At 41.9% G+C, this 16022-nt stretch overlaps 2 protein-coding genes across 2 annotated transcripts; both read left to right on the plus strand.

The window, feature by feature from the left end:
- Window positions 1-3113: 3113 nt before the first annotated feature.
- LOC122617125 (V-type proton ATPase 16 kDa proteolipid subunit) lies at window positions 3114-3852 on the plus strand. Its single transcript, XM_043792833.1, has 2 exons — window positions 3114-3238; window positions 3289-3852. The coding sequence occupies exon 2, from the start codon at window positions 3302-3304 to the stop codon at window positions 3776-3778; it is 477 nt and encodes a 158-aa protein (XP_043648768.1). The 5' UTR covers window positions 3114-3238; window positions 3289-3301; the 3' UTR covers window positions 3779-3852.
- Window positions 3853-4792: 940 nt separating this feature from the next.
- LOC122617107 (V-type proton ATPase 16 kDa proteolipid subunit) lies at window positions 4793-5447 on the plus strand. The gene has a single exon (XM_043792810.1). The coding sequence runs from the start codon at window positions 4909-4911 to the stop codon at window positions 5383-5385; it is 477 nt and encodes a 158-aa protein (XP_043648745.1). The 5' UTR covers window positions 4793-4908; the 3' UTR covers window positions 5386-5447.
- Window positions 5448-16022: the final 10575 nt, after the last annotated feature.

A 16022-nucleotide genomic window follows, 5' to 3' on the forward strand; every position in this document is an offset into this window, starting at 1 on the left:
TTACTTTTCAGAATATTTATCTATTTATCGAAGAGGTTGCTACTGAATGTAATTCATAAATGTCTGACGCAGTATTTCAAACATTACTAAATTCAAATTGTATTAAAAACCTTGCTTCAAGTATCATGTGTGTAGTTCTATACAATGAATTAAATAATCTTGTCTGGAGCATCAGAGAATTATTATATGAAATGCAATAGATATATAGTTGTATATAAAAGGTATTTTTACGCTTCTGATTTGTAATAAGATTTTTCCAAAATTAATTTTCGTACAATAGTTATAGACATAACTTTTTAAACTGGAAAACTTCAAGTTGATTTGCAAGTAGAGCTAGAAATTGACGAAATCGCGCCCATTTTAAATGAACTTTTCAATTTGTCACTTGCTCGGCCCACAGGGCTTTAATGTGCTTGGCTTTGGAGGGAAAACCTTTGGCCGACTTGATTGACAGTAATGACATTTTCACGATTCGCCGGGCGGAAAACAGTGGAAAACGGTGAAAAGCAGCAGCGCACTAGCACGACAAGCGACAGCCAGCAGTCAATAATAAAAATTGCATGTTGAAAACACATTTGGGATTCCAAGACTCACACACACACACCCAGTCATTCTGTTGCCAGTCGTCCCTGTCTCCGACTCCAACTCCGCATCCGCAATCGTATCCGTATCCGAATCCGAATCCAAATCCGAATACGAATCCGTATCCTTGTCCATCGCAGCGGAAGCAACAGCAAGTGGAGCTCCGGAGCATTGGAGCGGAGCGGTTGACACTCCGTGCCCAGTGGATTTGGGATGGGGAGAACCCTTTTAGTTGCTCCTTGGGGGTTCGGGGGGGAAATCCAGTTAATTTATTTTCGGTTAATTTCTTTCGTTAGTTATGTTAGTGCCGCCCGCTTTTCCGGGAAAACCCATGGCCCCTCATTTATTGCACATTGGCAGGAACTTTCCGATTTACTTGACTACAGTGAGCAAAAAAAAGGGGGCAAGGACACACCAAAGCTTAACTCATAACACAGCTTTAACATCGGTTAGTTAGTTTAGTTATTTACTCACTTTAAGTAAAGGAAAACCATTAACTGATAGTATTTAAGATACAATTGGTTGTATACCATTTAAGTACCCCTTTTTTGTTTAAGATTTGAACTATTAAGTGAGCCCAGCTTAGCACATAAAACTTTGCGATCTAAGCTCGCATTCAAAGGAACATAAAAAAGAGCTAACTTTGTGCCAAAATCCCCACAGCAAATCAAATAAAGCATAAGCAGAAAAAAACGAGGGAAATTTATATTAGCAATAATTCGAAACATACATTTTTTTATTGCCGCTCGCAATCATTTAATCATCTGGAGTCATCAGTTCACTCTGGCCAAAGTGTGATGAAGTGGAGGGCAGGAGCCGGGATTGGGACTGGAATTGGGTGGTGCAGGGTGGTGTTGGGTGGTGCGGAGCGCCCTTCGGAAGGAGTCTGAGCCAGGCAGTGGGAATAGCACATTTTGTCGCGCTTCCCCATCGACCATTTGACACATGTGTCACTTGCAACCGTTCCGCTTGCCACTGAAGTGCCAGTGCTGTCGCATCAGCAGTTTTCCAGCCAATTCTAGCTACCCTTGCAGTTTGCTAAGAACTATAAAGAAAACCTTTTAAAAATGTATTTTATGGAGTATTTTTACAAGTGCCTGGCAGTTTTTATAAATTTAAAATAAACATTTAGTAAAGCGGTTTTAAAAAAAGTAACTGAAAAATAATCAAAACGAGCTGAAACTAATTTACATATAGTAAAGCCAGAAAAATATTTTAATAAATAATGGAGCATTAATAAGATATATAAATAAATACTATAACTCAACTTATTTAACTCTACTTTGTTAAACAATATATATCAGTGTAGCCCGCATTTTAAAGTGCACTCTTAATTCTTCGCTTTTATAGATGAAAGTTATATCGTGAACTAAAACTAAACTAGCTATATATAGTCAAGATTTGACACCGAAAAAAATCGGCGGCAACTCTGGCGACTGCGAATGGGACTCAGAATGGGCCTGTGAGTATGAGTGTGAATGTGAATGTGGGTATGAGTGCGAGTGTGAGTGCGACTGGAGCTGTCGCTGAGCCTTCGGTTGACAGCTGTCAGTGTCAGTTTACATAATTTATAGATTTCAGCGCATAAAAAAGTCATAAAATTTACAATGTTGCTTTCAACAAAAACACATTCGGGCGATTCCTCTGATGCCTTATTTTTATGAGGCAAGACATCAATTTTCGCACAGCACAGTCTAGCCTGCCTATAGCCACTACACACACACACACTCGCACACACACACAACTATGCCATGTCCCATTTATATTTCTCAATTTTCCATTCCTCGAAGAAGCAGGAGGAAAAGATTGTTTGTACTGCCATCGGCATTGGCATTCGAAATGCTTTTGATTTATTTGTATTTATGTGATTCCGTTCTCAAACTCAACTCCAGCGATAAATTCTCGCACTCAACAAAATACATAAACGATTTATAGTTGCGAAAAGCGGTCCAAACAATAACTAGCAAACTGCACAATGGATTCGGATTCGTATTCGTATTCGGATTTGTATTCGGATACGGATTCATTCGGAGGCAACCCAAGAGGAGCCCAAGTTGGCACAGAAGTGAGGATTTAGATGCTAAGTCCCACAACGCGGCATAAATCTTTAATGGACGACCTTTCGCACTTTTTCCAGTTGCTTGTGATTAAGCCGGAAATGGAATCTTGATGGGAATTCAGCGAAATATCAGCGGGATATCTGAATTCGGTAGCTAATACACATTTGAATTAAAGATATTACCTTCATACATCACTTTCTTTAATAAATTTGACTAGACAAAATAAAAAAAACCCTAAATGTTTTGATTTCATGCAGCTTAATTTAAAAAACAGAATTTATATATTCCTATGGTTTAAGAATTATAATACAACATATGATGTATACCACTTTATTTTTAAAAATATCGAATTTTTTAATAACAAGGTTCATACATATAACTGAATTGGTAAGTAACATCCTCCAAACTTTTATTTATTTTATTTTAAATATTCATTACTATACATAAACAAATTTATAATATAATAACTAATTTAGAGAGAGGAGTAACTAGCTACTTTTAAGAAAATAAAAGTTTATAGAGTAGGCTTTGAGTATACAGCAAAGGAAAACGAATCAAAAATCTGTCGAGCAAGCGGAACTAACGAATTGAAATCAGTAAGTTTCTTTGGAAAACTAGCGCTGGGATTATCCTTTTGGTTTTTCAGAATCCCTATCAAGATGGCAGTGGATCCGGCTGAGAAGGACAGGCCTGCGTACGCGATCTTCTTTGGCTCGATGGGCGCGGCATCGGCCATCATCTTTTCCGCCTTAGGAGCGGCCTATGGAACTGCCAAATCCGGCACTGGAATCGCAGCCATGGCCGTAATGCGACCCGAACTGATCATGAAATCGATCATTCCGGTGGTGATGGCTGGCATCATTGCCATCTATGGCCTGGTGGTTTCCGTTCTGATAGCCGGAGCTCTATCGGATTCTTATACCATTCGCAAGGGGTACATCCACTTGGCCGCTGGACTTTCCGTGGGTTTCGCTGGATTGGCGGCTGGATTTGCCATTGGGATTGTGGGGGATGCTGGGGTGCGGGGCACTGCCCAGCAGCCACGCCTCTTTGTGGGCATGATCCTCATCCTGATCTTCGCCGAGGTCCTGGGACTTTATGGACTCATCGTCGCCATCTACCTGTACACCAAGTAATAAGAAGTTTCTTAACAAATTCGTTACACTAAAACAATTTAAAATAAAATGTTACATTGTTTACACTCTAAAAATGGCAAAATTTTCCTTACTATTTCCCCTAAATGGTAACAAAAAAAAGGGAAATTAAATTCTATATGATTTTTGCAAAGTACCAGGAGCAAAGCATACCTGTTTCCCAGCCAAGAAGCAATCAAGAATCCCCACTGCCACAGTCCTCAGTCCTCAGTCGGCAAAGTCGCCTGTGACAAATCTGGGCCAACTTAACAATCACATCACACGAACGCAGAGCCACTGACACAAAGTTACAAGCTCCCCCAAGGAATTTGCGGAATATGTATTCAAAATGCAAAGCAGCCGAGCTGTGGGGCCACAAATAAAAACGCCATGGAAAATGGAGGAGCAATTGAAGCCCCCCAACCAACCACCCAACTCCCCAGCTCCACAAAAACAATTCCGTCCCCTTTTTCCACAGCGGTGGCAACAAATTTCCATTTTAAGGAAAAGCGAAACGAAACAACAACAACGTGCTGAGGTGCTGAGGTGGGGACTTTCCAAAAGTGTCGCCCTTTTTAAGCTCGATAGTCGAGTAGGGCTCATATTTTCCAATTTGTTTAATTGAAACAAGTGGAGGGTAACGAAAAAAGCGCTGAAAGGCAATGGGGAAAACCACTCAAAGTGAATAAGAAACCGCAGCTTCGATTTTCAATACTGAGAATGGGTTTTGCTTTGCGGTCCGTCGAGGATATAAATTGTGTAAAACCGTGAAAACAGCTTAATAAATATGTACACGTTATTAAACTTGGAAGGATTTCTTCAAGCTGAATCTACTAGAAATGTTAAAGCGATTTAAGATACAGAATTTTCATTTCCAGTATCACTTCTTGTGGTTTAAAGAATTTCAGTGAAATCATAAACCATTTCCCAAAATATAATCAATGGTGCTTAAGAGAGTAAGTAAGTAATGCTCCTTTTTTCAAGCAATATTCAGCATTCTTATTACTTCATATTTTAGAACAAAGAATAAACACAGTATGCCTTTATACAAAAGGCTTTGATTAGTATAGCATTTCCCTCAACTTTCCACATATTTCCGATTCTGAAAGAAGCAAGTTTTGCATGAAAGCAAAATGGTTACTGCCGAAATAGAGGAGGAGCCCCTTTACTCATACTTCCTGGGATGCACGGGAGCTGCAGTGGCGATCATATTCACCACCATGGGAGCCTCCTACGGCACATCGTTATCCGGACTTGGCATTGCCACCATGGCGGTGAACCGACCGGACATGATCATGAAGGCCATCATTCCGGTCGTCATGGCGGGCATCATCGCCATCTATGGCCTGGTGGTCTCGGTTCTGATTGCCGGATCGATTGGCGATGACTACACGATGGAGTCCGGCTATGTGCATCTGGGCGCCGGATTGTCCGTGGGATTGCCCGGACTCACGGCCGGAATAGCCATTGGCATCGCTGGCGACGCCGGGGTGCGGGGCACCGCCGAGCAGCCACGCCTCTTCGTGGGCATGGTCCTGATCCTGATCTTCGCCGAGGTCCTGGCGCTGTACGGCCTCATTGTGGCCATCTACTTGTACACGAAACTATGAGTATCGATATGTAATATAATATTATATATAATATACATATATACATATAACACCTACCATAACATACCTTACTGTTTTCATTCACTTAAATGAATTAATAATAATATCTAAAAATATATATAAAAAATATACTGCAATAAATATGAATCGCTTACTCCACCTTAAATTAAAAGTTTAATTTTTTGCAAAATGTAAATGAGATTTATTACATTTCCTACCGTGTTAATGGAACCATAACCATCTCCATCAGCCCGTCAAAGAGCAATCAAATCAATAGGGCGGTATGAAATAAAAACCGAATTTCTTGCCAAAAGGTTCATATGTGAAAAGGTATGCGTTTCAATTTACATTTCGGTGGTACAGGCAAATAATACGCTTCTTGTGTACGCACGTGTGACATTTTTCGGCGAACTTTCTTCGAATCGAATCGAAGTGTGTTTGCATAATAAATATGATAACACACACACACACCAACACAGAAAAAATATCGATTCGATTCCAACCGCAAATCCCTTTTTGGGTGCCAGCAGACATCGAAAGTAATAAACGAAAATTTGCAATTTACTTACGGATTCGGAGGATTTATGGTTCACCTTCCTGAAGATAATTGTTTTCACTTCCGCTGCCATTCAATGAACTTTTAATGCTGGAATAACAGTAAGTGCGTGAGCAGTGGGTGGGTTTATTTTGGGTTCACTGGGTGGCTGTGGGTGGGGGTGTGGGTGGTCTTAGGAGCCGAGAAGCGGAAGTGCCCCCCTGCCAGTGCCACGCCCACTTGGCATCGCCCACAACTGACAAAGTGCTTAGCGAAATGGGTTTATTAAGTGCAAACACTTTGCACAAATGGCTGGCAAACATAAATAAATATGTATTTAGGCGTAATGTGCGGGAGGATTGAGCATGTGAAAGTAGAAAGTCTTTCCACGAATTAAATCGAACGTAAGCCGGCAGCCTTTTATGCCATTGGAAATAATCGAATTAGTGCTTCATATGGAAATGAGGTACTTGTTCTTGTTATAATTAAAGAAACGCCCAAGGAAACCCACAAAGAAAACCACCAAAGAAACCCTCAAAGAAACTCCCTAAGAAAATTCCACAGTTAGGCATATATTCAAAATATACCAAATAGACTTTCATTTATTTTATTAATGGTCAACGGAATCGAATTTCCTTTGTACAAATGCCGCATGACCTCCACTGAAATCAAATATAAATCAAGAAGCGGTTTGTCAAATCCGCAATACACTCCTGTCATACATCAAATGTACATCAATGCAGAGGACTTTTCTTTGCTGGAAAGTTGGGAAAACCATTCGTGAGCTGGTGCTGGGTGGTGGGTGGTGTTTTGCTTGAGGGTCGCCGATTTATTACTGCCGAAAATGTGGTTTCCATTAAAGCCGCACACATCAATTGTGGTCAAGAGCGGTCGAAATGGCCAGAGGCCATTTGACTTTAATTTTAATGTCCCTGGCAGATTTCGCCATTTGCCTTCCATTTGCAATCTTTATTCATTCATTCAGTCAAGCAAACACTCATTGACCAACTTGCTCGTTCTCGCATCCCATCATCATTATGATCAGCTTAATATGACTCGAGTTCTGAATGTAGGAATGAAAGAACATTGGATTGTTAGGTACTCAAGTTAGCTGATATGAGCAGCACTTGAAAAAATCATTTTTAAGCTTTAAATTATCACTTTTCTTTTATACTTTTAGTTCTAAGTTCCCAGGAAAGTTCATACATACTTGCATTAATGTACTATAACTACTCGAGAGTAACTAAGATTCGACTTCGCGGCGACTTTTGCCCTCAGCGGACTAATTTCATTTTCGTATTTCTGTGGCTGAGTATCCAATGATTTGGAAACAATTTATATATTGTATATATGACTGGAGTTTGCTGCTGGGGTTTGGTTTCGATGTGGGGATGGTTATATTATGCTGTGCGACAAGGACATTTATTTCTTGCTGATTTCATTTCATCGGATTGCCAGCAACTCCAACCGCTGCTCTCAATAAATACGAAATAAACACTAAATGTGTAGTTGGTTGCCTTCGCTTTTCCTCCTTTTTTATACACACATATATATACAATATTTTTTTCTTTTTTTTTTGCTGATTGAAGCTTTTCCTGCTGGCAACACCTCAGAGGGCTGACTTTTGTCCTTCGCTCATGGCATGTTTGTCCTTTGCCTTTCCGATTCCACGCCCCCGAACTGCGAACTGCGAGCTGCGAATCCAAAGTCCTGAGTCCCATGAATCCCATGAATCCCCCACTCCCACTCCCAGTGCCAATTCCACTCCCAGACCCCACAACCCAAACCCAATCCCATTCCCATTCCCATTCTGATTCCGATTCCCATTCCCCTTCCATTCATCAGCGCGTGCTTGTGTTGTGTTGTTTCCTTTGCATTGAATTATTTTCCTCCTGTCGCACAATTTTCCCCCACTGCCGGCGAGTTTCCTCTGACCTCTGACCTCGCCATTCATATCATTCGCTTTTTCGGGCGTGTTGAAGCGATGTGTTAAATATCTGCCAAATTGAATCGCGATGGCAACCAGCAGGTGGTCGTCCCACAATTTTCACTCAGAAAGCTGAGCACACACAGGATATCTCATCTAAGATAAACCAAATGCACACAAAGAACTTGGGCGTTCATAATTTAAAATAATAAATAATATAAAAAATTAACTAAAAATATTCGGAATTCCTTTTTTACTTCCTGGAGAGACAGACAGATTCTAATGAAGTCTGCCATTTTCCCAACATTCTGCCGCTGCTTTGAAGCTGGTGTTATAAATTATTATTACGTCAATACGATTTCGGTTTCCTTTGTCGACGACGACTTTGGGAATTTCATTTTGTCCCAGAATTTTCACAATGGAAAAGGTCAACCGAGCGGTCTGCGGAAAATCCACTGCAATATCCGAAACTCAGCAAAAAGTGGAAAGCCTGTTCCAAATCGAGCAAAAGTGATTTACAGTGGTGTCAGTTGGTCTTTGAAGGCATTTCAGTTTCATGAAAATGCTAAAAGTTCAAAAAGTATAAAACTTTAACTAGATTTTAACTATGCATTTTAACAAAATGCAAGCGAGCAAGCTGAATTTTTCGCTGCTTCCCAGGCTAAATAAGTTATAACTATGAAAAATCTAAAAACTATTTATTATTTATTTAAAGTGGTGACAATTTTTCGCTGGCTGCTATGATTGCATAGTTAAGCACATGTGGAGCCAAATTTGCAGTCAGTAAAGACAGTGGCAGTGGCAGTGGGAGACTGGGAGTCAATCCAGGACAATTCGCTGAAAATCAAATTTATTTGCCAACCGCACAGAAATTATGAGACGACAGGAGCGATGGGGCGATGAAACTATGGAGCTATGGAGCTTTGGAGCAATGGAGCGATGGAGCAATGGGGCGATGGAGCTCCACATGTGCGTTTTATTGCATTCGGTATGCGTTCCAATTGCGTGATTCGCCCGGCGGGCGGAGGAACCCCATCCTGAATCCGTATCCATATGAACTAGGAGGGCCATATCCACATCCACGCAGCGCCACCACCTCCATAACTATTAAGATGGGGATGGGGCATCCACGCCCCTCAATCTTCGGCAGACAATGGTTGGATATGGCTTTTGTACGTTCGAGTATTTTTATTCATTCTATTCCGTTGGCTTCTCCTTTTTTTTTGTATTTTATTTTATTTATTTATTTCGCTCGCCGCATGTCCACCCTCCGACGCATTCGAACAAAAATAAGATTTTTATTTTATGCTCACAGTATGTTGTAAATCTTGTCGCTGCTGCTGATGAAACGAAACGAAATTAAGAATTTTCTTCTTTTTTTTTTTATTTCTCCTTTGCAATTTCAGTAATAAAAGAAATGCCAAGCGGGATGATGACGGGGATAGCACAGGACACGGAGAGGACAGCACAGGACGAAAAGGAGCGGAATGGAACAGGACCAAGGACGAAGGACGAAGGCAGTGGGTTGTGCGTTGGTTTCTAGGCGAGCCAAGTGCCGCATGCCATCCTGCCCATCCTGGCCATGCCGACATTTCATTATGAAATCATTTGGTATTTATTATTTCGTTTATGTGGTTCCATTTGAGATATTGCCTTCATTTGCCGCGTTGTTAATGGCGACCGTTGAGAAATCATTCCGAGAGCTGCTTCCGAAATTTCGAACCTGCGAAATGTGAGCAACCAGCAAGGACTTAATTGGAAATACTGCATTTCTTAATATGTAAGCAATAGATACTTAGATACTTGTAACATAACTAACTTGTAAGTATCAATGTGAGAATGGGGAACCTTAAAACTTATGAATAAAAACCAATTAAATACGAAACTTATTCCTTACCCTGAATTTTAGTCTGGCATGTAATGAACAAAATGTGTCTGTTGTAGATCATTTATTTTCTGTGGAATACCTGGTACAGCGATTTGCTGAGTGTACCGTGCCGTGAATGAACAACATTCTGTTGCTCAAAAGCATACTTTCGAATCGGATGTTAATTCAGGGAAACTACGACGTTATCCTGCACACACTGGGGAATTCGCATTCCCCGCATTCCCCCCAGTCCCTCCCCCACATCAATCTTATGAAATCCCCCGCATTGCCCGCTCTTAACCCTTTTCCCCGGCCATTAACCCACATTCTAGCACATTCTAGCACCCCACTATGCGCCGGGATCAGTCTAAATGTTTTTGTGTAAACACGAAAGTTCGACCAAGGACTCCATCGTCCTTGTCCAACATCCACCACCCCCTAGACCACCCACTCTGCCACCCACCACGCCCACTCACTGACCCAGTGGGCGGCGCTGGGCGGACACACTGCTCGGTAATTGTGTGCGCCTTTGTTGCCGCTGCAGCTTTTGCACTTTACTTCCTTCTTTCGGCTTTGTTTTTCGCACAGTGAGCAGAATAAGTGTACGACCCTGCAGCTGGCGGGGATGGGGGTTTGCTCCAGAGATGCCCATCCTGTCGGCGAAAAGGTTGCATATTTCATACATATCATCAATTATATATATAATATATATATATATATATATATATATATATATAATATAATATAATATATATATAATATAATATTACACAAGAAATATGCTCTTCTAACTTTGCTCTCCTTTTTTAATAATAAATAATAATGCAATTTTAAATCTATCTTTTAAATCATACTTCTTAACTGTTTTATGTGTTTATAGTAACATGTAGGGATGTATGCAGTTTCCATAATTAATATTGTCCTTAGCTGAAAGAAAAATCTTTTCATTATTATTACTTTCAGCACTTTCACTCATTTGCCGGCTGGTATTACACGGGCTTTAGCAGTTGGCCGCCGGCATCACTGGTCGTTGGTTCCCCGGGTGTTTGAACGGCGGACAGCTCCAGCTCCGGCTCCGGCTTGCTACTTGTCCGGACTTTGCTTGCCTTCCGTTTTGTTGGCGCTCCTTTGTTGCTGCCTTACACAATGACTTAAGCTGAAATGTCAATTGGATGTGCATGGCACGACCAGAATCATCGGCTCCTGGAATGGGAATGGGAATGGGAGTGGCGATGGCGATGGGATTGGCCGTGGAACAGGGTTAGGGATCGGGATAGGGAGCTGGAGCTGTAGCTGTAGCTGGAGCAGGACCTCGCCGAGAACCACGACGACCATGGCCTGAAATGGGAATGAGTATGATGGAAATACACCCCCGGGGTAAACGGCGAACGCAACGCTGAAAAAGTGCTTGTGACAGCAGACTCTGGACCCAAACCAAACCCAGTCCAAACCAAACCAACCCATTCCAAGCCAACCCAGTCCAGTTCCAGCTCCATCTGGGAACCAAAGCACAGAAAATCCTTTCTTGAGCTAATAGAATTCAAACGCATGAAGGCTTTGAATAGGTTCGTTTTCGAAGGACGCCGCATTGACGCTGAGCTCCGGCCATTTTCCGAAGCGGGAAAGTGGACGGAGGTGGAAAAGTGAAAGTACGTGACACTACACTGCCCCTGCAGAGCGAGGGTTACTCGGAAAACCCCATCAGTAAATTGGTTAATCACACAGGCACGTATCCTTTCAATGAAACACAAACTAAGTTTAAGCGAAAGAAGCTTGAGATTGCAATGAAAATTTATTTTTTCAAATAACTAACATACCATATAAAACAGAAAAATTAAATTATGTATTGTGAACCCTAAGTAGTTTTCGTTTTTAAGAAAAGGATTGTAAACCCTGAGTAGTTTAGTTTTTAGGAAAAGGATTGTAAACCCTGAGTAGTTTACTTGCTCAAAACACCTTGCTTTAATGACTATTATTCAAGTTCTCCTTCTATATCCAAAAACTCCTTTAAAATAGGGCTAAAAGTACGGCTTAAACCGCTGCCCTTTAAAATGAGGCCTTATGAACTGGTATTTTTAGAATCCACCCTCGTTCGCCGGGCAGAAGATGTCTTTGACGTGGCCAGCACAGGTCGGTAACTGGAGCTGAGGGCAGGCAGAACAGTACAGGATGGCAGGACAGGATGGCAGGACTTCTGTGGAGCCATCCTGTGTATAGTTTGTTTCATAAGTTTCGCAAAAACCATTAACGACGCTCCACAGCTTCCCCTTCTGGCTTCCCCCAGCTTCAACTTGGTCTACTTCGTCCAAATTGAAAAGAAACAAGTGAAAAGCTGAAAACTTTTAAAAGTTTGAATTCTCAGCGCTTTCTTTCGGACCACCTCCCTTTTCGAAGGATACTTTGTGGGCTTGTGAGCTTGTGGGCAGTGCTCAGAAGTGGAGCTGCTCATTTGGTCAGCAAGACGCGTTTTCGGGGGGCTTGTCCACTTCTTGACGTGACTCGAACCTGGGGAAAATTGGCTGAAAAGGAGCAGCAGAAATTTGGAATTCGTTGCCTCGTCTCAGCATTTTCTGGCCCCAGCTAATGGCTGTGAAAATGACTAAGTGAATTTCCATCGAGGAGAGTGAGGCTTTGAATTCAGCACGGGTCACAGGGGTAACTAATAGCAATTTTAAGTTTAGCAGTTGGCTAAAAGTGGGTTTTAATGAAAGCTTAGCGTTCTATTCATAAGAAGTTTTCACATATTTTTATACTTAACAATATTTGGGTTATTTATTGAAGTCAGTTTTGAAGCCATCTCAATTGGTATTATCTGCATAGCTAAGTAGTCCCAGCCCACATGCAACCATACATAATGTTATTAACTAGTCAATCATAGAGGGGGTGTCTTGCCAATCTTGCCAATCTGGCCAACTGTGGGAACCTGGCAAAATGGTGTATGCACTTAGTTCCCTACCAAGCTGAATAATGAAACGGATTGCGGTTTGGGGTTTGGGGTTTGGAGCTCCGTTGGTCGCCGTCATGGGGAATGGGTACCAGGTAATACTAGGTAATACTTGTATGTAATGGAGTGGACGGTGGGTCGCTGCTGTTTGATTTCTGCATTATTCAGGCTATATTCATGGGGCTCAATTAAATGGGCGTCGCGGTTATTCCACCGCATTGTCACTAGCTTCTTGCTCCGTTCTGCATTTCCAAGTGAATATCGATTTAGGGAAACACCAGCAAATCTTGAACTATGGGTGAATGGGAAAAAGTAGAATTGAAAATATAAATCCTAAAAAGGCAAATATCAGGCACAAGATACTTTAAATTATTATAGAACCTTTCACCATGATAATAAATACTTACAATTATTATAATGAATATAAACCATTTAAAAAGTTAAATGGCACAGTCTAGAAAATCCAAGAAATTCAAATAGGTCAGGCAGTTATGAGCTAGAAATGCCTCTTAAATATGTAAATATGTTAAATATGTTGCACGATGCAAAGAAATCACCAATTCAGCCCGCCAGTAGTTTATTTAAATGTCCCAGCTCGTATTCGGAATTATTAAAATAAATTTGTAATGCAAAAAGCCTGCAATAAATTTGGTCACCCCGCAAACACATTGCCAAAACGACGGGATTGCCAACGCCGCAAGCTGCAAAACAGCCAAATATAAATAGGTTGTGGGTAGTGACAGGCGGGTAACGAGGATTCGTGGGTTACGAGGATTCGTGGCTTACGAGGATACGAGGATTCGTGGGCTGAAAGTCCTGGCTGAAAGCGGTGGCTTTGGGTGGCAACTGGGCCGCTGATGTGTGCTTGTCGTCGGCACGGCACAAAGTACTTGAGGAATTACACACAATGCATGCATTATTCATGCTTACTTCAGAATTTGCGTTACAAAGTAAAAAATGTTGTAAGGACACTTGTGTGGGCCATGCCAGGCCCAAGTCCTCTCCTAGCCACCCGAAGGCAAGGAGCACAGCGAATCCCGGCGAATGTGGAGTGCGGCCAAAACACGAGCAGGAAGTGTGAATGAGAAAGCTGAGGAGCGGGCTAAGGAGCACTCGTCGCCCCAAAAGGAAAAGTGCAAAATATTCGAGGTGGCATAAGCGCAAAGCGCACAGACCGCTGATAGATTAGAGTTGCTGCTGGTCGAGGTGCACTGCAAAAAAATAGGTTAGCATTACGCCGTGGACTTTATGTTATAGGTCCTGTCTCGCACCAGTAGCCAAAATCGAACATCAAAACTTACTGCTATTTAACGGGTATTTATCTGTTAGTAGAGGCACTCGACTTTAGTGCTTCATCTTGTTTTTGCTTATTACTTATCACAAACAAACGAGTATCTGATAGTCGAGGCACGCGACTTAAGCGCTTTATCTTGTTTTTGCTTATTACCAACTAACGAGTATCTGTTAGTCGAGGCACTCGAAACGGGATAGCGCATTATCCCGCTTTTTGCTGTGAAAAGTTGTTTTTTTTTGCTGGGCTAAAGTTGCTTGAAAGTAAAAATATTCAAAGCAAATAGTCACGAAAGTATATCGATATTCCTTTAGGCTACTAATTTCTGCCAGTGCATTCGCTACATGGCATGTAAATTGCGTTGCGGTTGCTTGGAAGGGGCGACGTCGCCAGCACCAGGGGACAAATGTACATAATCATGTCAGATGTCAGCCGAAACGAAGCGAAATGAGTAACGAGTCCAGAAATCCAGGCATCCTGGCATCCAGAAATGCAGAAGTGCCAGCAGGCCCTTTGATTGCCTTGGAGCAGTGCCTCAAATAAATGGGGACCATCACTTGATGGCAATTGCTCGCCTTGTTCTCGACTCCTTTCGGAATACTTTACTTTCTTTGTGTGGCGGTTTCAAGGTTTCCGATTTGGAGTCCAGCTGCATTTGAAAACTGGCAAAGGAGGAGCACACTCCGTTCAATCAAGCTTAAATTTGAATATTTTCAAGCAAACATAAATTGACAGCCAAATGACAGCTCTGATTACGGCCTTCTGTTTTGAGCGATGTGCTGAAGAATTCGCGTGCGACTACTGCGGCTTTCATAGAAAGATTAATAATCTGGCAGTGTAAAAAGAACACATTTTCATTCAAAACATGTTGTTTTCTGCTCAAAAAAAAGAAGCTAATTCAAAGAAAAAAGGATTTCCCTTTAAAATAGGGCTGCTTTGCTTTAACGTGGCCCAAAAACGGGGAAGGCAGATGAAAGTCAAATGAAATGGAGCCGAATCGCTGGCGTCTTATCAAACCGCACACGCGCCCATCTTGTTCATCAGGAGCAGGAGGAGGAGCAGGACCACACTACCACTACCACAGCCACTACCGCCGTCATCATCATCTTGGTGATGCTGCAGGAAAAGAAACAGAAATCTACTACATCATAAACTAGAAAGATGCGGTGTGGGTGGAGCAGAATGCTGCAGAGTGGAGTGGAGTGGAGTGGTGATGGCCATGCCTGGTGCGGATGGGTGGTTTTCGAAATTATGTTGATAACCTCGCATGATCCTGACATTAGAGCTGCTCGGGTGCTCGGAGGCTGCTGTCGACAACGAGCGACCTGGGAGGGAATCAGGATGATGGGGCGGGCTGAAATGGCCCGGGATGCGAATCCGAATGCCAATGCGGATGGCTATGGAGCTGGATGCTGGATGCTGGAGCTGAATGCTGGATACTGGATTCGGGATACTGAATGCTGGATGCTGGCTGCTGGGAGAGATGGAGATGGAGATGTGCACGTAGCGACTTAAGTATATTCAAGCATATGGAGGGAATCAAGTGAAAATCAATAAAACCCAAACACGTCTGCACAAATCACATGAAAATCGATGTTCATGGCAGTAACAGCTCTGCTCCAACTTTGCGCCAAAAACTACACTGTGCAAACAAATGGAAATTATCAACAAGTAAGCTAAAAGTGATGATTTAGAATATGCCAATATGAAAAGAGGTATTATTTACTTTAAAAAACATATATACTTGAGGCACTAATAAAATATTGAAAACGAAAGCTAATAACCTCTAATATAACATAAATACCAGTTTCTTTAAATTGAGTTAATACATACCTATTAATATAACATGAATATAAGTTTCTTTCAATTGAGTTACATTTCGCGAATCCAATTCGTTGGTCTTTTTATAGTTGTGGAAAATACATTTAATTAATAGGCGATTATTTTTGCCAGTGCAGCGCTGGGCGCGAGAACTAAAAAGCCACTCTACGGCACTCCAGTTTCCTGCTGCCCGGCGATGTATCGAAGAACTTAAAGGATTGCCGCCCGTGTTGTTGTAGCTACTTTATTGGG

This window comes from Drosophila teissieri, chromosome 3L (assembly GCF_016746235.2).
Source record: "Drosophila teissieri strain GT53w chromosome 3L, Prin_Dtei_1.1, whole genome shotgun sequence".
Taxonomy (NCBI): domain Eukaryota; kingdom Metazoa; phylum Arthropoda; class Insecta; order Diptera; family Drosophilidae; genus Drosophila; species Drosophila teissieri.

Coding starts and splice junctions, on each gene's coding strand:
- LOC122617125 (XM_043792833.1), top strand. CDS start 3,302: ATGGCAGTGGATCCGGCTGAGAAGGACAGGCCTGCGTACGCGATCTTC.
- LOC122617107 (XM_043792810.1), top strand. CDS start 4,909: ATGGTTACTGCCGAAATAGAGGAGGAGCCCCTTTACTCATACTTCCTG.